The sequence below is a fragment of the Andrographis paniculata genome, unplaced genomic scaffold (genome assembly GCF_009805555.1).
Source record: "Andrographis paniculata isolate CXL003 unplaced genomic scaffold, ASM980555v1 Contig9END, whole genome shotgun sequence".
Taxonomy (NCBI): Eukaryota; Viridiplantae; Streptophyta; class Magnoliopsida; order Lamiales; family Acanthaceae; genus Andrographis; species Andrographis paniculata.
Genome location: NW_026137639.1, coordinates 2,120,067 through 2,141,839, shown reverse-complemented (window position 1 = coordinate 2,141,839; position 21,773 = coordinate 2,120,067). Strand labels below are relative to the sequence as shown.

At 36.7% G+C, this 21,773-nt stretch overlaps 1 protein-coding gene across 4 annotated transcripts; it reads right to left on the bottom strand.

Moving 5' to 3' along the window:
- Window positions 1-211: 211 nt before the first annotated feature.
- LOC127244132 (helicase protein MOM1-like) lies at window positions 212-20,171 on the bottom strand. Of its 4 annotated transcripts, none has more exons than XM_051264471.1 (20): window positions 20,012-20,171; window positions 18,821-19,400; window positions 18,037-18,270; window positions 17,889-17,973; window positions 17,487-17,568; window positions 15,980-16,050; window positions 15,620-15,813; window positions 15,295-15,422; window positions 14,933-15,190; window positions 13,330-13,467; window positions 12,679-12,930; window positions 11,800-11,940; window positions 11,407-11,715; window positions 10,958-11,134; window positions 9,921-10,857; window positions 9,639-9,832; window positions 8,707-8,811; window positions 2,090-3,931; window positions 1,796-2,021; window positions 212-1,207 (listed from the first exon to the last, which is right to left on the bottom strand). In XM_051264471.1, exons 2-20 carry the CDS (start codon window positions 19,389-19,391, stop codon window positions 528-530), a joined length of 6,624 nt encoding a protein of 2,207 aa, XP_051120428.1. In that variant the 5' UTR covers window positions 19,392-19,400; window positions 20,012-20,171; the 3' UTR covers window positions 212-527. The 4 variants fall into 4 exon arrangements, with proteins under 4 accessions (XP_051120428.1, XP_051120424.1, XP_051120425.1 ...); XM_051264467.1 differs by lacking the exon at window positions 20,012-20,171 and adding an exon at window positions 19,584-19,981; XM_051264468.1 differs by lacking the exon at window positions 20,012-20,171 and adding an exon at window positions 19,584-19,980 and having other exon boundaries at window positions 9,639-9,802.
- Between the last annotated feature and the right edge of the window lie 1,602 nt (window positions 20,172-21,773).

Sequence of the window (21,773 nt, the reverse complement as noted above, 5' to 3'; positions counted from 1 at the left end):
GGGACGAACAAAAATAGTAAAGAATACTATTGTATTGGGACGGATAGAGTATTAAAGATCATATCCCAAAAAAATATGGTAAAGACAAACAAACCAATTGTATTGAACATAAATAACAAGATGGTTATAATATTGGCTGGACAAATCAATACTATATTGGATTTCTTTCTTTCTTTCAATCAACACCTATAAAACAAACAAACAATCGATGTATTGTCAGCATTGTGCTTATAAAATTCACTGTAATGAATTATAAAATTCAATAGAATAACAATGTAAATAAACATAAGCAAGTTCATCATCAAATACCCATCTTTGTAACATTCTGTAGTTCACAAAAAAAGAAAAGAAGAGGTAAAACATTGATGGACCCATGCTATTGAATCTTTCTCAAAGAAATACAACAGAGTTTCAAAAAACTTGTGGTTTTAGTAACAAGCTGCAACATAGAATTAAGGGATGGTTGATTGTACACTACATTCAATTCCACAGTTTGAGACATGATTTTACACAACTTCATCACCATCTTACTCCTCGTCGGATAAAGAAGCAAAACCTGGCGGTCGTGCAGGTTCCTGCTTCTTTTGTACATCGCTAGCCGGGGCCGAATGATTCGTCTCCGAGGTGGGCATGGATTGACTGAGTGTAGGAGCCGTCTGCAGCTCAGGCGGCCTGTCCTGAGAACCACCCATACTTGGTAGTAACGGCAGCTGCAATGGCTGTAAGGGGTAAGACTGGAGCGCCACTGGAGAAGAGGAAACCGGAATGGGCGGCCTAGATCTGAATGCCTGGAGGTGTGGTGCTGGTGAACGAATCTCTCCGCTGACCCGGGTGTTGCGTAAGGAGCTAATGGTGTTGATAACAAGGGGTCGGGTGCTGGGGGGCGGTGCTTGTACAGGTTGTCTGGATGGAGCAGCATTTTGACCTTGCCCGGGGCGCAGCTGAGATGGGGTGGGGGAGGGGTGCCTGGGACGCGGCTGAGGTGGAGTACTGATCTGGTGGGATGGGGTGGGGGAGGGGTGCCTGGGACGCTGCTGAGGAGCATTGATCTGCTGGGCGGAGGGTGGGGTGGGGTGCACTGGACGCTGGGGTTGAGTATTGATTCGCTGGACTGGAGCAGGGTGACTCGGAGATGGCACCGGGAAAGGTCTGACTGATGGTGGGGATTGGACTTGAGGAGGGTGTTGGGTTAACATCGATGGGGCGCCTGCAACAAAACCAAACATCAATATTGGCGATTAATGACTGAAAAGTTCATTGCATATGTAAATAATCAGAATACCGAATATTGCTAATTCTAAACATCAACATGGTAATCACTTTTTGAGTCGGATAATAATGAACCAATTTTGAGGAGCAAACAAATAACAGGCAATCAGATTTGAGATACGCACAATATCAGCAGAAATGGAAATAGAGAGTGGGAAACAATGAGCGACAAGAAATGCTAACTTTAGCGGCCAATGCTAATAACTGGGGTGGTTTTCTACCAAAAAATTATCCTATATGTTCTAAAAAATTAAAGCAACTTAGTGAATAAAGACGAAAGGAATCTCATCAATCATATGATTTAACTGTCCAAATTAGTAATCTCATAGGGTAACTTCATTCCCTAAATCAACATGTCCAGGAGGGGGCAGGGGAAGAGAGATCGAGGACTCTGATTAATGATCACAAAATCAAAATTACCGCAAAGGATACAGAAAATTCAAAAATCTTGGTAAAGATAATGTGGTTGCAGATATTCTAGGCAGAAAAAGAACGCATTCAGAATCAGAATTGTCGAATCAGATACCTTGCTGAATGCTCGGGAGTCCTGAACTCCTGGTCTCCCAGCACTTGGATCTGACAGCTTCAGCTAATATTTTTTGCGTATAAAGGATGTTCTTTCTCCTTTCCATTTCATTTCTTTTCGACTTGTACTCAGCTTCAGCCTCCTGAATTTTCAGGTCGTACTTAAGACGTATTTGAGCAATAAGTTCCTGTACCTCCTTCTCACAATCATGGTTCAGTTGCGACAACTGTAAGAAAAGGTAACTGTCAGCCAAGCGAAAACGAAAACACGATAAAAAAGAAATCCAACACTTACCAAGCTCGCTTGGTTCTTTTCTACTAGTTCATTTTCACGAAACATAATCTCTAACTCAGTTTGAAGTGGGTCAGGATGCAGTACTTGAGCTGGATTCCAATGAGCAGGTTGTTGTGTTGGATGGGGAACGGAACCAAACCTTTGACCTGCAACTGTTACCGGTTGAACAACTCGATTTGTCGGCTCTGCTGAACTTACCCCAACTGGAGCTGTGGCCACATTACTCTGAGGAAGTTCAGATTCAATAGCTTGTCCATGACCATCATCGGGATTAGGTGCTATATCACCACCAATGCCATGTGTTCCCGAGCTCTGACCATCCCCAGGAATAGATTCATACGGAAGTGTTTGTGTCCTGCAAAGCTCTGCAGTTGGAGAAGAGCTTCTTCCACGATCATCTTCAGACACATTGCAACCCGGAGCTGGATCAGCAGATGGAATATGCAACTCAGTAGAATTTTCAGTTATTGGTGATTTGTCACTAGATAGCCTCGTCACTGCAGTATCCGATGTCTGCTCCAGATTTCCTGCAGTTGCAGCCACATAAGATTCATCTCTCTGGCTCACCAAAGTATCAGCAATTTCATTTCCCTTGCTCGACTGTTTCTTAGAAGCACTACTTGATTCTAGAGTGCAGATGTTCCCAATATTTCCATTTGGACCAGTTTCAGACGCCACCCCAGCCCCTTCGTTTGCATCAACTAGTTCACCTTCACCAGAATCCAGCACCCCTGGAGCAGATACGTCACCTAAAACAGTTTCATCAATACAATGCAGATGCTTTGGCTGATTAAGAAGCTTGGCCATATCCAATGATGGCAACAGTTCAGCCACATCATTTTGCAAATTACAACTTGACATATTTTCAACAGGAGATTCATTGCTTCGTGCTTCGGCTGGTGCAGTCTCTGATGTAATGGGAAGTGTGGGAGCTAAGTTGCCTACAACAGTTTCATCAATACAATGTGAATCCTTTGGCTGATTAAGAAGCTCGGTCATATCCAATTTTGGTGAGATTTCCCCCGCATCAGTTTGCAAATTACCGCTCGACATATTTTCAACAAGAGCTTCATTGCTTTGTGCTTCAGCCAGTGCAGTCTCTGTTGTAATGGTAAGTGGGGCAACATTCCCTACTATGGGGGATGCCTCCCCCATACCTGCACTTGGCTGAAGGCCTCCTGCATCAGCCTCAGAATGGGAACTGAGTGATTCTTGCCCATTGACAGCTCTATATTTTCTAGCACACTCTTCTACCTTCGCTTTCACTTCATCCACCTTCCGTTTCTCCTCAAACAGAATGGCAAATTGTTTTTCCTCAAGCTCTTTAAGCTTCACATTCTTCCGGAGGTTATGCTCTTCAAGCTTTTTAGCAAAATTATCCTCCAAAAGCTTGAGTTTGCTCATTCGAGAGACTTTATCCTGATGTATAGATCGGATAAGAGCCGACTCTAATTTGTGGTCGGTCTCTAATTTACTCCTTTTCTCTTGCCAAATTTGTTGGAACTTTTCAATTTCCTTTTGGTGTCTCTGCGTGAGTTTTTTTATAAGCTTAGTGCATTTTTTAAGCACTTCCTTATGTTGCACAATCTGTGGGCTCTCTTGGTTAACGCTAGATGGTTCTCCACTTGTGTTGTCTTCACCTAACAAACCATGAACTTGTCCATTGGTGTTGTCTTCAGCATTATCTGAACTTTGCAGATACATTCGTTTTAGTTGCCGCATCTTGGAATAAACAGAACTCACTTGTTCCTCAGTACATTGATACTTCAGGAGCTGTTGTGCTAACATGAGGGAAGCCTTCTTATCAACCTTCCGTTTTCTGATCGAGGCAGCAATCCAACACTGGAAGATCAAAAAGCAAATGGATTCGCACAATTTATGAAATCATGAAGAATCAATTATGTTTGTTTTATGAGATCAATTTATCAATCCAAAATATAAGATACAAATTAGAAAAGTAACTACACAAAATGTTCCAGCTTTCATTGGTCCTAAAATTCTCAACTCCTCTCAACCTTAGAATTGTCCTCTCAACTCCTCTCAAGGTTAGCAGAATGGTGTGCCCTTGGCTGCACCATGGCGCATGGCATTGATTTCACCACATAGCATCAGCATAGCACTATCTTCATGTCAAAGCATTTGATTTTACTAAGGTGCACTAGTGAAATTTGACTAAGTGCCTCTAATCCACGTGTACAAGATGCCTCTTTAATCTCCAATGTAAGGTAATTTCATTTGGGTTTGATTTGATGTTTCTAAATTTTCATTCCAACATCATTCACACTATTTTGTAATTTATACAATAAATTAAAGCTATAAGGATAGTGTTTATGATATAAAATGTTTTATACATCACATAATTCTGTACCAAACTTATTTATGTCATTCGACACACCATGCATTGTGGCTCTAAACAGGTCTTTGCAGTGGCACACAATGCACCATAGCAAATAGCTTAAATTCTGTCCTGCTTGACTTGATGTAATTTATTTCCAACATGTCGGGGTTTACTAATAAAAGGAATGATAAAATTCTGATAGAAGCTCGGGAATGAAGAGGGGGCAAGGCCCCCGTTGGTGTACCGGAGGTGGGAATGGGCTTTGGCTTGCTTTTGCAAGCTTGGGCTTTTATTTATCAGTCTTTCATTATTTCTTTGCTCGGGCTTTCTTTTATTATTTTGAGTTGGACTTGTCTCTTACATATTTGATGAACTTATTATAATTAGTAGTGTTTAAGCAACAATAGCTAGGGTTTGAGACTTCATTCTTAGTCTTGAAATAAAGTAACCTACAAGCTTTTGGGAGGCCAGTTGATTCGTTTGATTGTTCTTATCTATTTATCTTGTTTAAATCAAGTGATCTGAGCTGTCAGATCCCGTTTCGCCGGAATAACGAGATCTGACTTATCCCCTGCATATGATGAGGCGCACGGAGGTGCGACAATGGCACTGTTGCCATCGTTTGAGGGTGGAGATCCGAATGGGTGGATAGGTAGGGCCCGAACAACAGTTCAAATTAAACTGTACACCAAATATGAAAATGGCATCGGTTGTGGTCGCTATGGAGGGGTCAGCCTTGTACCGGTTGACATGGTCAAGGGTGCGGAAGCCAAGGATGTCGTAGGAAGATTTCATACATGTGTTGGTTGCGCAGTTTGACATACGAATTAAGGGTAGTCAATTTGAACGGCGGTCCAGGGTCAGGCAAGTTGGAACAGTGGAGAACTGTGTCATTTGTCCAATTGGAAAGCTAAGTGTCACGTCTATCTGAAAGATTATTTGGGGTATTTCATGAATAGACTGAAGGGCCCAATCCATGGCTCCTTATGGCTGCTTCTCCCGAATAATTTGAAGGTGATGATGAAATTGGCCTGTGATATTGAGGACGATCTGTCCCTTTCGAATAGAGGGCGAGAGAATCAGACTTTTTAACATTTTGGTGACACGTTCAGGCTACTTTCAATGTGCGGGGCGTTGTGAGGAAATTCTTCTAAGGCTATGGAGCAACCCTTAGGACAGCCACTGCGAATATATTTGGGATTGTCTGGACGGTCCACAACTCGTTCCAGATTCACTAGGCTTCCGTCAAAGATGCTAGAAGTAATGAGGGCAAAGATTCTATGCTTTACACCCGGGCATGACTATCCTTCTAAGGAAGATGGTGATTTTCCGGCCATCACACTACGAGGCTTCGGAACGTTGTTGAAGGATGTATAGTGACAATTTTGATTGATAGTGGTGCTGTAATATCCCAGAGTTGGACCGGTGCTACGTCAACTCCAGTGTATGAATGAGCTGGTGCTAGGTTATCTAAGAGTGAATAGAGATTAAGTAGATTGAATAGACTACTCATGTCAACAATGTATATATTTTTTTTCGAGATTCCTACTGAAAGAACTCTAAAGTTAAGTATGTCAACAATGTATATATTTTTTTTCGAGATCCCTACTGAAAAAACTCTAAAGTTAAGTATGGTAATTTGAAAATGGGTGATCCCTTGAGAAGTCTCCCACAATACGCGTGAGTGAGGACAAAAGCCGCTGAAATGACTCGTGTTGATCTTTGAGCCAGTCTATGACCTCGACATGTCCGGTTTTGTGTGGCTTACGGACCGAGGTATCATAGTTGGTATCAGAGCCGACCTGCGACAACCTATAGTCGTTGACCTTACTGTTGAGGGCCTAGCAGTTGATAGATCCTTAGAGTGCACCGGGATGCTGCATTCTTAAGTGAGAGAGGATGTAGTACCCCCGGAGTTGGCAGCTGTTAGACCAACTCCAATGTATGAATGAGCTGGTGCTAGCCATCCAACAGTGAATAGAGATTAAGAGTGTGCTTGTTTGGGGGTTTGGATTTTGAATTGGAATTTGAATAATAAAAATTTTGAATTTGAATAGTTGTATGATGTGATATAAATAAGTATTGATGTGATATTTTGAATGCAAAATTGATTTTTAATATAATATAAAAAATAAAAAAATAGGTATTTGATTTAATGTTTTTGGGGGAAAAAAATTGGATGAATAGTGTATTTTGGTCCCCCAAACAAACACACCCTAAGTGTGTTTGCTCTATGGGTGACCCCTGGGATGTCTCTTAGGGTGCGCGCGTGAGTGATGACAGAAATACGCCGAAAGAACTCAAGTTGACCTGTGAGGTCAGTCTACGATTCCAAAATGCCCGGCTTTGCGGGGCTTGTGGGCCGAGGTGTCACAGGTGCAAGTCACAATTTCATTTATTCCTCTTTTGTTTCCATGCTAGGACTAAACCCAGATAGGACAGGCGAATTCGGAGTGCAGTTAGGTGACGGGCAAAGACAGGAGTCGGAAGGGGTGTGCAGGAAACTACCGATCTCGTTGCCGGGGTACACTATTAAAGCAGATTGTTATGTGTTCGCCCTAGGAGGGGTTGATATAATTATGGGAGTTGAGCAAATCAAGGTTTTCAGGCTGTACTCATGCTTCACTGTTGAAGAAGGAGCTCTTGCTCGTGCAAAGAAAAATCTACAACTTGAGAATAATTTGGAAAGAATTAATCGAACCACAAGCAATTCTCTGCTTTCCTGGGGTGCCATGAATCTTTTCAGAAAATTAGATGAATATCACGCTCATAGGAACTCAACTTCAGATCTAACCTGTTCATCTGATCAAGTGCTGTTGAATGAGGTCGCTGGGGAGTTTCAGGTCTTGTTTTCTGAAAATTTTGATGATACCGATTCGTATAGTATCATCTCAAAAGCTAAGTTGGGTGTTCAGAGCTACACTACAGATACTCTGGTGTTTGGTGAGTTACAAGTTCACTTGAAAGAGGGAGAAGAGCCTCACATATTTTGGAGAAACTTTTTGCATGATAGAATTCCACGATGGAACATTTAAGTGGTACAGGTCCACAGAATGGCAAGAGAGTTAATCATTCTATCGGTTCGATGGGCAGATCAGAAACTAAGATAGCGGATGTAGTTAAGAAACATAAAGTACTGGCAGATGTTTTGGATGAAACTTTAACTGTAGCTGAAGGTGAATTGAAAAAAGCACCTCAAGTTTCTGTCAATTGAAGATATTTTTAGGAACTTTCACTTATTTATTTAATAATTCTTTACTCTTTCCTGGATAAGTATTTGGTAATTATATGATATAGGGACTGATAATGAATTTGATGCCTGTAAAGGAACAAAAAAATTGCAAGAAGACAATATTACTCCAACCAATGATCAAAATGTATGTCAGGCCAGAGATTATTGGTCATGTGGCAAACAGGAAGGCTTCTTCAATTCTCTGCAAGGGAAATTGAGAAGGCTATGCCAAAATCTTTTACTTTCGGTAATAAGCTTCTAATTTCTTTTGTCATTTCTTTTGAAGGAGTATGGAGTTGATAGAGAGCAAGGGCATGGGCTCGGGAATGAAGAGGGGGCAAGACCCCTGTTGGTGTACCGGAGGCAGGGAAGGACTTAGGCTTGCTTTCGCAAGCTTGGGCTTTTATTATTAGTCTTCTATTAAAACTTTGCTTAGGTTTTCTTATATTATTTTGGGTTGAGCTTGTCTCTTCTTATTAGATAAACTTATTTTAATTTTAATAATTAGGTTTTAGCAGTAGTATTTAATCAATAGCAGTTAGGGTGTGAGATTTCATCCTTAATCTTGGAAATAAAGTAGCCAGGAGGTTTTTGGGCAAACGGTTGATTCCGTTTGATTATTCTTTGGACAAAGGATTGATATCGTTTGATCATTCTTATCTATTTATCTTGTTTCTATCAAATTCTAATTATTGTTATGCTTTATTAGATTTTCTTCTTTAACAAATAATCTATTTTTCTCTTACTTCAAGAGCTATCAATAAAGCTCACGAGTCAGGACTCAGGTGGTACTGTACTTTAAGGGCTTGTTTATTCTGTTGTATGTATTAATATGTATATTATACACCAATGTAAAGACATTCTAAATATATAAGATATTTTCATGAGTAATGTCCTAGACATGAAAGGATTTAAAAGGAATACTACATAATTGGATGGACAAATATGGTTAGAATAACTATTTGCACATTTGAACTGATTTAAGTAAGCAAATTTATCCATCTGAATCTTTTTAATTGAGGAAATTTAGTCTGAAAGGAAACTGACCAGTGATAATTCAAACGCCTGCATGATGGAGGGTGAATCAGTGCTGACATGGTGATTCTGGATGACATATTCTAAAAATCTTTTCGCTGTATCATTGACATCATTCTGCATTTGAAGGCATGCAAAAATATAAGAGAACAAATAGATGGAATTAATGTTGTCCTTCAAGCATGGTTTCAATGAAGTTGTGTACTTGTCAAATACAACTTCTACAGTTCAGTTATACTAAAAAATTACTTCATCTAAACCTGTCCAAAGAAATAATGTTACTCACTTCAATTAAAAAAGACAAAAAAATAAAAATAAAAAAAACCACTTGAGAGGTGCTTTTTCACAACACTAGGTGTGTTTGGATACCTGTAAATTTTAAGTTGGAAGTTGGATTGAAATTAATTTATTTAATTAATAATTAAATATGATGTAATATATACTAAAAGAAAGTCAAAATGTGTTTAAGTGTTTTAAAAATCATATTTCAGTAAAATATATACAATATGAATATCATTTTGCAGAGAATAAAATTTTATATAATACAAATAAATAAAAAATATAAATATTTCTTTATTATTAGCATAAATTAATTTTATAAAAAATGACAGTTTTGATTATATATAACTATATTAGTTTATTGAAGGAGTGATAGATTAAAAAATTTTGAGTGAATCCCATATAATGTAATATTTGAAAAAATAAATAAATAAATAAATTGGAAGCATAGTGCCAACACGAATCCAATCGGTAACCAACACACTTATATTATGTAAACTAGATTAACAAAAAGCAAACTTAAGCTGAAGCTCTTTTCAGATATTTTGACACAAACATACAAAATCAAGCATAATATATATAATTTAAAAATTAAAAAAAAATAAAAATGAAGTAGTTTTCTCAATTTCTGTTAAAATGAACAAAAGAAATTAGAAGCTTTTTACCGAAAGTAGAAGATTTTGGCATAGCCTTCTCAATTTCAATTGCAGAGTATTGAAGAAGTCTTCCTGTTTGCCACGTGAAGCCTCGGGACCAAATAATCTCTGGCCTGACATACAATTTTGATCATTGGTTGGAGTAATATTGTCTTCTTGCAATTTTTGTGTTCCTTTACAGGCATCAAACTCATTATTAGTCCCTATATCATGTAAAGTGCAATTACCAAATACTTATCCACGGAAGAGTAAACAATTATTAAATAAATAAGTGAAAGTTCCTAAAAATACCTTCAATTTCCTTCGGAATGGAAACTTGAGGTGCTTTTTTCAATTCACCTTCAGCTACAGTTAAAGTTTCATCCAAAACATCTGCCAGTACTTTATGTTTCTTAACTACATCAGCTTTCTTAGTTTCTGATCTACTCACAGATCCGATGGACTGATGAATTCTCTTGCGATTCTGTGCACCTGTACCACTTAAGTGTTTCCATCGCGGAATTCTATCATGCAACAAGTTTCTCCAAAATACATGAGGCTCTTCTCCCTCTTTCAAGTTAACTTGCAACTCACCAAACACCGGAGCATCTGTAGTGTAGCTCTGAACACCCAACTTAGCTTTTGAGATGATACTATACGAATCGGTATCATCAAAATTTTCAGAAAACAAGACCCGAAACTCCCTTGCGACTTCATTCAACAGCACTTGATCAGATGAACTGGTTAGATCTGAAGTTGAGTTCCTATCAGCATGATATTCATCTAATTTTCTGAAAAGATTTATGGCACCCCAGGAAAGTAGAGAATTGCTTGTGGTTCGATTAATTCTTTCCAAATTATTCTCGAGTTGTAGATTTTTCTTTGCACGAACAAGAGCTCCTTCTTCAACAGTGAAGCACGAGTACAGCCTGAAAACCTTGATTTGCCCAACTTTTGAATCTACTGATATCCTTTGCAGGGCCTTCAAATCATTTGCTGGATTCCAGTCACTAGCATAGATGATAATAGCATCCAACGAAGAGAATTTAAGAAGCTGGGTGCAAGCTCGGTTTTCTACAAGAATGGCAAACTGTCCGGTTTCCTTATTGTTAAATCGATTTACAGAAGCTTGCCTCTTCTTGACAGTAGTAATTGCATCAACACGTTCATAAGTATTTTGACCAAATCTTTGGCGCAAAAAGTCATCCAATATATCCCCAGTTGATGCCCCACCTGAGCCTGTAATCAACTGTTGGAAAAGTAATATACACAATTACTGCTATAGAAACCAATAGATACATCTCACCATCATGTCAAGAAATAGTATTATAGTAAGTTGGCAGCTAAACCTGAAAAAGTATAAGCACTTGCAACCCTTGAGCCTTAATCTCAGTGAGCATCATGTCAAGAAATTGTAATTTGCCACTTGCTTTTATTCCAATATCCAAAAGATCAGAAGGAGGACGCTTGTCAGCAATCAGACGTTCTTGTGAAGATGGGTCCAAAAGATAAGGATGATCACAACACTGCAAATAAATAACAATTAATCAAACTGCTTAGCATAAAATATCCTCTGCAATGCCATATCTTATACAGTATTGAATATTAGCAACGTAGTGATCACAAGAGCCTTATATGACCTAATGCCAGTACTTCAAATTGACTCAGTGGCAACTTTCTCGAGACTAAGATTTTATTTTTACCAAACATATCTTAGATGCATGTTATAAAGATGCTTGCAACTGTACATCGAAAGGAATGGAATAAATAAATAATCTGCGCAAAAGGCTAAACAAACCTTTCGAACTGTAAGGAGAACATCTCGAAGGGCACCAACAGAATCATTTCTTGAACAAGATTGAAGCAGAGTTGAGTTCAAGAGAAGGTTAGCACAATACTGCTCCATCTGAAACTTTGATATCTCAACAGGTACCCAGAACTCAAGGAACTTGGATACTTGAGCAGTACTTCCATACGCAATAAAATTTGACAATCTATCTCTCAATTTAGAAATATTATCATTTGTCTCATTTTTTAAGCCTCTTACTTTCTCAAAATCACCTTGAGATTCAAGTAGCGATAGTATTCTAAGGTAGTCAGATGTATCCTGAAAATTTTGAAGGAAATTTGATAAGACTTCAACAATTTTTAGCTTAAACAAACCTATTCACGGCCAAAATGAGAATTATACCTTTCTCTTCCCAGTGGACAGAAGTATTCTCGAGTCTGCACTCAGCTCCTTAATCTTTTCAAGATCATCAGATGCCCAAGACTGCTCATGTTCGTCAATCACAACAGTATCCCATCTTATACTTTTGAAGACGTCCAGATCCTGCAAAAGATTATATATTATCATAATGTCACCATAGTGAACAGAACCATAAGGCCACATTACTTTCCCAGGCCCTCTAATAGAGAATACGATATCCTGCATGTAACAACATGATTGAAGTGTTGTTGATCCCAACACAGGTAGTCAACTTCTGGGTATAAAGAAGAGAAATAAAACTACGATTTTGAAAATTTATTCACATGGCCTACATGCAATGAGAATAAAGAAGTGAATTAAAAGTATAATTTTATAAAAAAAAAAAAAAAGCAATTCAATTTATATTATGTTTTTTTATCTATAATAAATATATTTTATCAAAGAATATATATTTAAACCTTTTACAAATATCACTACGGCTTAACTTATAAAATGATATTATATCATAATTATATTGATATAAAATTAAAAAATATTATAATCAATATTGAGTTTTTATACAAACATATTATGTAAATCATAACAATTTTTATATATAATAAACTAAACTAAATTGCCCTTAATCCATAGGAATAAGAAAGCCCATGGTTTAAGGTGGAAATGGTTCTCTTTCTGAAAATAATAACAGCTGTTGGAATGATTAAGTGTGAATGGAGATTCCATTCTCACACATCAGCTGCAACCTAAAAGAGTTAACAAAGATAAAGCAGTAAACCATATAACTTTTTACAGGAGGCATTAAAATGAACCGAGTGGTAAGTAAGTACTGATGTCTAATGGTAATCACAGAGATCTTTATACCTCGAGAAAAGCTTCTGCAGAAGTCAGGAGTACTTGGAGCGTCAAATGCTCATCTTCATCATAAAATTCTAATGTTTTAGTAGCAGTCCGGGCAGTTCTGCTTCCATTGTACACAACAACATCAACAGACGGCATCAGTTCTTCAGCCTCAGCTTCCCAATGAGACAATGAGCTAGATGTCGTGACAATTAAGAAAGGCCAACAAATTTGGCTCATAGATTGAATGAGAAGAAGAATAGCCATTACTCTTTCCTGCACAAACAATAAGATCAATTATAAAGGCAATAGATTACTAAAATATCACAACCTATCTCAAGAGTTATCTACAATGGTCATTCAACATCCACCAGATATATGCAGCAAATAACTTGCGCCAATAGATATCACAAAAGTGTCAAACAAATAGACACTAACTACATACTAGGAGAAATCAGATGTGCATTCTTCATATATTGTAAAATGTTTGAGCATTTTAGACTCCATAATTACCCAAAATCAATTTCTCAGTACAGAAACTGATTTCAAGAATCCTAGTACCATGTAGAGTTCCAGTAATTTCTAAATTTGACTGACAAAATTAAAGCAGTGAAAATAACACAAAATATAGAACATTAAATAGCATGCATGCATGCATGTAGCCAAAGAGTTTACCTGATCATCAAAAACAACAGCATTCTGACACTTGGACAGGCATTTACGAAGTTTGTTCACATTTTTCAACATGTTATCATTTCCATGAGACAGTACAGTTGGAAGCTCTGAGAGTTCAACAATAGACCGTTTGTGTTCCTGCAGTACCATCCATTGAAAACAACTAAATGATTAGAAAAGGATTAAACTTGAATATATAGTACACAAAACCTATAAAGTATAAATCAAAGTAGTTAATAGTGTGCAATAGCAACGCTACTGGGCAGTGTGAGTTGGTGTGAAGACATAAGTATTATTTATCAAAAGTAGAAGTGGGAGTAAAAATGTGGAAGAGAATTATCCATTAGATTTTAAATCTGATTAACTTAGATTATTGATTTATCTAAGCAGTAGTATTGATTCAGTTATTTATTTCTTATATACTATGTACAATAGTATGTTTTGATATCTTGTTTTGTTTTGGCATAAAATTTCATGTATCAGTTGAAATGATACTCGAGATTATTTTATAGATATTTCATATGCATTTTGATTGACTTTGCTAAGAAAATATTTATATATATTTTTAAGTTTTCAAATAGCGGTCATCCAACTATAGCATTTTAGAGTTCAACCACTATTCACCCTTATCTGAAAGGGACAACTATAGTACACCAATGATTATGATATCCAGTACCTAATGTGTAGACTCTTTATCAAAGTAAACTCTACCTGAATAGCACTTAAATGTGATACTTTAATTTATAAATGAAATTTAGGTAATATCATTTCACTGTGATGCACGTATACAACAAATTTGGAATCATACCCTTAATGTGGACAAAATACTTGCCAAGATAGATATCCCTAGAGGGAAACCTGATCCTATTTTGGAAGAATAAATAGGAGTCCTAAACTAATAAAAATTCTTTAATTAATACCCTAAAAGACGTATAGATTTGATCGCATTAATCATTGATCGCTCACATGCCAAACAGCAAAAGTGGATGCATAAAATTATGCTCCATAAGAAGAATAATGACTAAACAACCAAAGCTGATGCCTCTCAATGGCTCATAATGGGAGACATTTGGCCAACCAAAATGTTGATTGATTCAGCTGTCTGTAGGATACAAATAAGTAATTAACTTCACTTCAACATTTTGTCTTAACTTTACTAAAACATGTCTAACATCTTATCCATCATGAGTCAAACTAGAATGCCTCATCGCAAACATCTATTAACCAGCACTAAATTAAACTTTTTACAGAGAAATGTATATTCTTGCTTACATAACAGATTATTCAGAGAATAAGGTTTATCCTACTTCTGGAAATCAGTTGATGTAATTAACGGGATCAGTGAAGATATAATGTTAGGAATTTGGTTTCTTGATTAAACAATGAACACCAAGAACTACAAAATATTACAATGTGGTAAAAGATAATCTGAAGTCATGAGTGCCTAGAAATTCCAATTGCATTAAATGACTCATAAAAAATCACTAAAGCTCTTCACATTTATTACACAATTCAGTGGTAAAAAGTTCCAAATGTCTACTGAATAAATATATTCAAATGCCAAGAACACAAGCCAAATGATTTCTCGAAAAATCGCAACTACCTTGTTAGCTCCTTGATGAGCCCTTGACCGTCGAATCTCATAGCGTTCCATCAGGGTCTCACCTAGAGAAGAGCCAAGGAAGGGGGCACTCTCTAACTCCCATGTTGCCTCATCACAACTAAGCCCCCGCCATTTCACAAGTAACTCATAGTTGCATACTGAAATAACAGAGGGGGAAGCTACAAAAATGCTATCCTCAATGCATCTTCTTCTTAACAGGCAATGGGGCACCGTCCAGTCTTTACCCCATCTCACAGTCTACAGAATGAGTAAATATCAAGATTATCTCATCCGATTTCTCACTAACACAGCATATTATATATTGCAATCTGAAAGAACTTGATTCAAGAAAAAAAATTGACCTTATTTCTCTCGATGAAGTTGGAGATAAGACCTGGATTTTCAACGAGCACTTGTTGCTCTGGTACCCAATGGTTGTGAATGTGGCCAAGCCCATGGTATTTGACAAGATATTGCTTCTGCCGAACTCCTTAAATTCGCATACAGTATAAAGGAAAAATCAGACATGCTTGAAATGAGTGTCAGATTGCTATACAGCTATAGAACATTTATAGTTATCAAATATACCAGATTTTCATCAAGATAAAGAAGATTTTACAAAAATAAAACTAAAAAAAATAAAAGAACAAACAAACAACCAAACTCATTAACTGATTAATATCAGACCTGTAGTATTTGATATATCTACATCTCTAACATCCCAAATTGACTCCATGCCCTTCGACACAGAAGGTGGACCGAATAAAAACTTCTTGTTCACACACTGGGAACAGTACCACACCACAGGTACAGCATTAGCAAGAGAGCGATCAAGGCAACACAGATGATAGCATGTCTTGCAACTTTTTCCACCACAGTAACTACAAAGGAAAATGCAGGTTAATATGAAGATAGAAAGAACAAGACAATTCCTACAGACAACCTTAAGATCAGTCAATACAAAGTAATCAGAGAGATTATTGTTGTCAAACTTTGCACAATAAATGGCCTATTGAGAAAAAGAAACAGAAACAAGATTTCACTCACAGGAGCTCGCCGTCCCTGCAGCAAAAGCCACACACCTTACCCTGATCACCTGCTCCAAGATTACTTCTAGCCTGTGTACAAAGCATTGTGAGAAAACAATAATATTAAATTGTCACTACAAACTCTTCCCCATGCAGTCAATTTTTTTATATTTTAATGATTATGATTGTGGTCTTCTCATGCAGGATCGGGCTCAGACAATTTTTTCTCTATAATCTTTGTCCCTCACTATTAATAAATTTTATTCTTTAAATAAAATAAAAGAGACATGTTAAGCTATATGTGTCACATGGAAAGTGTAAGAAAATTCATCCCAATATATAAGAGAATAATGTGGCATTGCAAAGACAGAGTAAACATCCACGCATAAGGTGCCCAAAGTTTCACTTGGAACTTAGAGAGAGTAAATAGGTTTATATAAATTATATTATCAAAAGTTCAGCAATGTTCAATTGACTAGGAAGTTCCCTAACCTTCATATTGATGTCAAGTGGTGAAAATAAAATATGAAAATTTCAGTAAGCCTATAACTACATTTCATAACACTAAAAAAAACTGGTCAGTTTCCGATCAACAAAAAAAAAAAAAAAAAAAAAAAAAAAAAAAAAAAAAAACTGGTCAGTTATCTGATAATAAAAAAAAAAAAAAAAAAAAAAAAAAAAAAAATCTGGTAAGTTAACTCAAAATTCCTTAAGTTCTTGATGCTTGCTTAGATGTTGGGTTGAAAATTTACTTCACAGAATTCCTAGTGGATCCAGATTATTCATATAATCACTGTTCTCTTGTTTTACTATTTTTCTAAAAGCTTGGAATTTCAAAATCAAATCTTACGGAAACAATATACTAATAAAAACCTATACTATATGCAAAAGCCAAGAAGTGGAAATGGAATAAGCACAGGTCCAAGTCAGTTAGTGGACTTGTTTCCGAATACCAAGATCACATGCTAGGACACTAGGTTTTTTTAATACTAACGATAACCAAAAACTATCTAGCAAGCAGCAGATAAACCAAAAGGACTACTCAAATTCCTTTCATTAGTCAGATATCATGCTTTCGCAATTACCTAATCATTAAAAAATCCAAATGCAACACAAAACAACAGAAACTTTTGAGAATAAATCACAAGATGAATGAAGAAGCATCAGTGGCCTATTTGCCATAGCACGCTGGCACAAAAAATGAGAAGAAACATGACATTCTTTTTATTCAGCCCAAACTAGTCTAATTTTGCATTCAACTACAAAGTTCTGCATTTCAATAAATGGAATTAATGAAGATATCATATAAAAAAGTCCCTCAAATACACTGGAAACACATAAGTAGAAATACAAAAAGCAGTGTTCTTTCTTATTCTTTTTTTTTTTTTTTCTGAACTCAATATTGACACATTTGCAGTTTAGTTTGGAAGATTAATATTGAGTGTCTCAACAACACAAAACAACAGTATTATTGTTTGCTTTAGTTGGTCCTATGCTAATCAATCAGAAACATATCAAAGGATAACCTTTGAAGAGAAGTTGCCGGCATCTTCATTTCTTATAATACTGCAAGAGCATAGCTCCTGTTCTGCTGAGTCATAGCCTACCCTGCATTAAAAGTTGCGAGAATTAGTCTTGGAAAAACTGACGTACTTGTAGAAACTTAGTTTTCTTTTACATTTTTTGTACAACTCACACACCTAAAAAGAAAGACTTTATACCACCGTCAATATGCAACAATGATTAACAAATTACACATGCTCAAGCTGATGACAAAAGTTAATCAGAAAAACTTGTTCAAGATAGGAAAGTTAAATGATGCTGCTACTGGAGACAAAACTGCAATAAAGAACAACATTTGCAAATGGAAAGAATCGAAGAATTTATTAACTAGAAAAACAGAAATGACAAGAAAGGTAGTAAGATACCTTCTGGATTTGGAGCATAAAATACAAGTCCCCAAGAGATTCTGATAATCACATTTACGAGAAGGGGATGGTAATGACGATATCCCTGCAGAAGTATTTCCTGTGCTTAGTACGTTTAGATTTAAAACGTTCATCATTGATAGCATACCTCTTGGATGGACGCATTCTTCATGACTTTCTGAACTTACTGAACCATCTCTTGATCTTGCCACACATGTTGAACTTTCTGACTCTGGAGCACTCATATTCTCAATTGATGATAGCCTTTCTGGGAAATCGATTGGATCTTTCCCACTTCCCATTGGCTCAGAGCCAACACCTTTGCTATTGTCAATACAAGTGGTAGATGATTTCTCTGGTACATCTAGCTCCATATCACCATCTAGGGAAAGAAGTTAATGCAATGTATTAAAAAGACATTGGATTTGCCATTTATAGTGCACAAGCCATTTTATAGCAATTTCCCCAATTGGAGAACCACAGATTCATCCATGGGACAAAAAAACTCACTGATACAACAAGCATGAAGAAAGATAACAAAAACACATTGTGCTTGATAGGTCAAGGATAATCAAACGAACCTCCCATTTGCCCAAGACAGCCTTGACGGCGGTTTTTTCAATCGAAACCAGAACGAATGTGCAAAACAAACCCTAACCCTATTTATATATCCGAATAACAATAAAAGCCCAATAAATGAATAAAAGCCCATATAAAATATGACTGTTAAAAATGCTAAGAACCCAAGCTTGCGAAAGCAAGCCTAAGTCCGTCCCCGCCTCCTGTAGGCCTTGTCCCTCCTTCATTCTCGAGTACTTGTTCTGGCTCTCTATTAGTGGTGCACAACCATAAGGTTAAAACTAAAGAGAACTCCTACAATAAGAGAAAATTTTCATGTAGAAACTCGCCATAGCGGAAAAGATTTAACTCACTGGACTCAATGTTGTGAATCTGTTGTCCTTTAAATAAAGCCTTGTAGACATGCCCGTTCATCATCTTCTTCTTTTTTGTAGTACCAGGTTTGGGGTCACGCTCAGCTTCTTCAGATTCTAAGGTTGCCTGAATCAAGGCTCTCTTTCTCTTCCTTGTCAATTCCGATGGGCAAAGGTCTTGTTCCAGTTTCTTGGAACCCAAAGAACTGGATGATGAATTATTATTCTTTTCCCTGTCTGACCTCCTGAGGGGAGTTGGTACATCATTTTTGTCTTGTCTGTGAGAATCCTTATTTATAGGTGGTAATGAAGGTGAACCCACTACTCGATGGGATTTCCGTTTAGTTTGAGAGTTTGGGGTTGCTTGTTTGGGCAGGGATCCAATACTTTGTGGGCTTGTTGTACTCTGTTTGGAGGCAGGTGTCTCCCTAGATGATCTTCTAAGAGCTGAGACACCAGCTTTTTCAGGGCTGTGTTCAGATACATCAGTTCTACTAGTTTTTTTCTTCTTCTGGCTGCTGCCATCTACTTCTTCACTAGCTTTTCGGGCAGATCCAGTGTCAGCTACCATTCTTCTCAACTGCATTTATAGCCAGAACTCCCGATTAAACTCCAATATCAGTAACATAATATATTAATATAGGAATCAAATCACAAAAAACAAGTTATCGAGGGAGCAGAAGCATATCATGACACGTGTTTATGATGCGCTTCCGGAGTACATTAGTTTATTTAATGCCAGAAGATAAATGAGGTACTTAACTAAAATTTCACTCTTATACCAAGACTCCACTTTTAGTAGCTCCCTGAAAATGCCCTCTCGTATGAAACTCCCAACCCCCCTCCCCCTTCTCCTAGCACAAGAATCCAACGTTACATATATTCCAGTTTTCATCATCATCATCATCATCATCATCATCACCATCATCAGATCATAGTATACAACAGATAAACTCAATTCCAACAGTTTTCTTCAGATATAGCAAAATTGAAGCTCTAGCTAACACCAAGTAAACAAAAACTTCGCGCATGCACAATGTAGACAGCCTCATTCTCAAAAACTAAACCCTAATGGTAGCAACGTTGGAACATTTAAACCAGCAGCAACATACCGAATTCAAAAATGCCCAAACTCAGAATAACGGAAAAATATATAAACAAAACAAAAATCACAGTATTAGTGACGCATACCTCTCCAGTAGAAACCTAACCCTAAATCTGGCACCCGTAAAAATGATCACTTCAAGACATCAATCCCTCGAGAAACATCCGGTAAAGCCAGAAGAACACCGCAATACGTACCTACGTTCGACCGTCTGTGTCTGACGCCTTCTCCCGAGTACAACAACTCTTAAATAGCAGGAAACAATGGCGACGGGGTTTTTAAAAGAAAGTAGAAACAAGGAAAGAATCGTGTTTGCGTAAACAGCGCTTTTAGGTTTATCAGAGGTTTTCCAATGCGCTTTTCTTTTTTTGCTTTATATTTTATTCCATCCCTCCCTTCTATCTTTTATTTCTTTCAAGAAATTCAAGAAGTTGTCTCGAGTCAAAGCGGTGTCTGTTTAGAGATTAGATTTTAAATACACTGTTGATCTTATTGTTTTTAAAAAATATTAAATTAAACATCTAATTTTTTATTTTTTATATTATATTAAAAATTAATTTTACATTCAAAAAGATTACATAATACCTATTTATATCACATCATACGTCTATTCAAATTCAAAATTTTTACTATTCAAATTTCAACTCAAAATTCAAACCACCAAACAAACACACCCAGAGAAGAAAAAGAAGACGAGAGAGAAATCCCAACTCCAAGTATGAAAGGATTTTCTTTTCAAATATCCAACCATACTTTTTAAAATAGAAAATAATTAACCGCAGATCTTTTGCTGACTTAATCAAATCAACACCTATTTAGTAATAATTTGGTCGGATTATGTTATAGGATACCAACATATGTTTATATATATATATATATATATTTCAACATATGTTGTATTATAAATATGCTAAGATACATTATAGCATATGTTGATCAATGTTATTTATCTCATTACAAAAGTACATTTTCATATCATCACCTTATTTTCAAATTATCTTACTTAATATTATTCACTTAAATTTTCGTGCCGGAAACCAAATATTGCACGGTATATGGGAAAGAGGGTAAATTATCCTATTATTATCGTCACCGACGGCCTACTCGGAAAGGTCACTCGGAATTAATTTATTCGAAGGGTTCTCCGGCCTCTTCAATAAAGGATCTGGACTATCTCACGGTATCAGAGTAAGTAAAACAATGAAAAGGCCGAAATTCAAATTAAAAAATACGATAAGACTAAAACAGTAAAAAGGTCGAAATTTCATTATAAATTGCATAAAATGAAAGAAAGTTGTAAAGTGTTTGAAAAACTAAAAGAAAAATAATGATAAAATAAAAGTAATGCGTAAAAATTATGAAGAATGTCGTTCGGATCTCTGGAATGGCATCTCGAATGTCATTTTTATTCAATCTGCCTTTAATGTTGATTCATAATTTGGATAAGGTTACTTTTGGATAAATTCTCTCTCTGGACCTTCTTCACAAATATCTCATATTCCATATCTATCTGAATTTTTCTTTTTGATGAATATCTATTTTGGATAAATATTTCTGTTTCTTAATTTTTTTTCCCTAAAAATCTCATTGTCCACTGCCAGAAATATAGGAGGGCGATGCTCCATTATGCTCCTTAACTGCCCCGGTATCTCGTAGTAGTCCCATGCAAATTAATCCTTAAACTCTCGAATAAGGTGATTATTTCATTCATTTTATTTTTAACCTTTTGTTTAATATTCAGCAAGGTGTTGATCTGCGTCATCCGAAGAGCAGCTTCGTCCCCCCAAATTGATCTTTCAAAGGGTCTTGTGCCTCAAACGGTGGGTTAACTCGACGGATCGGAGAGTA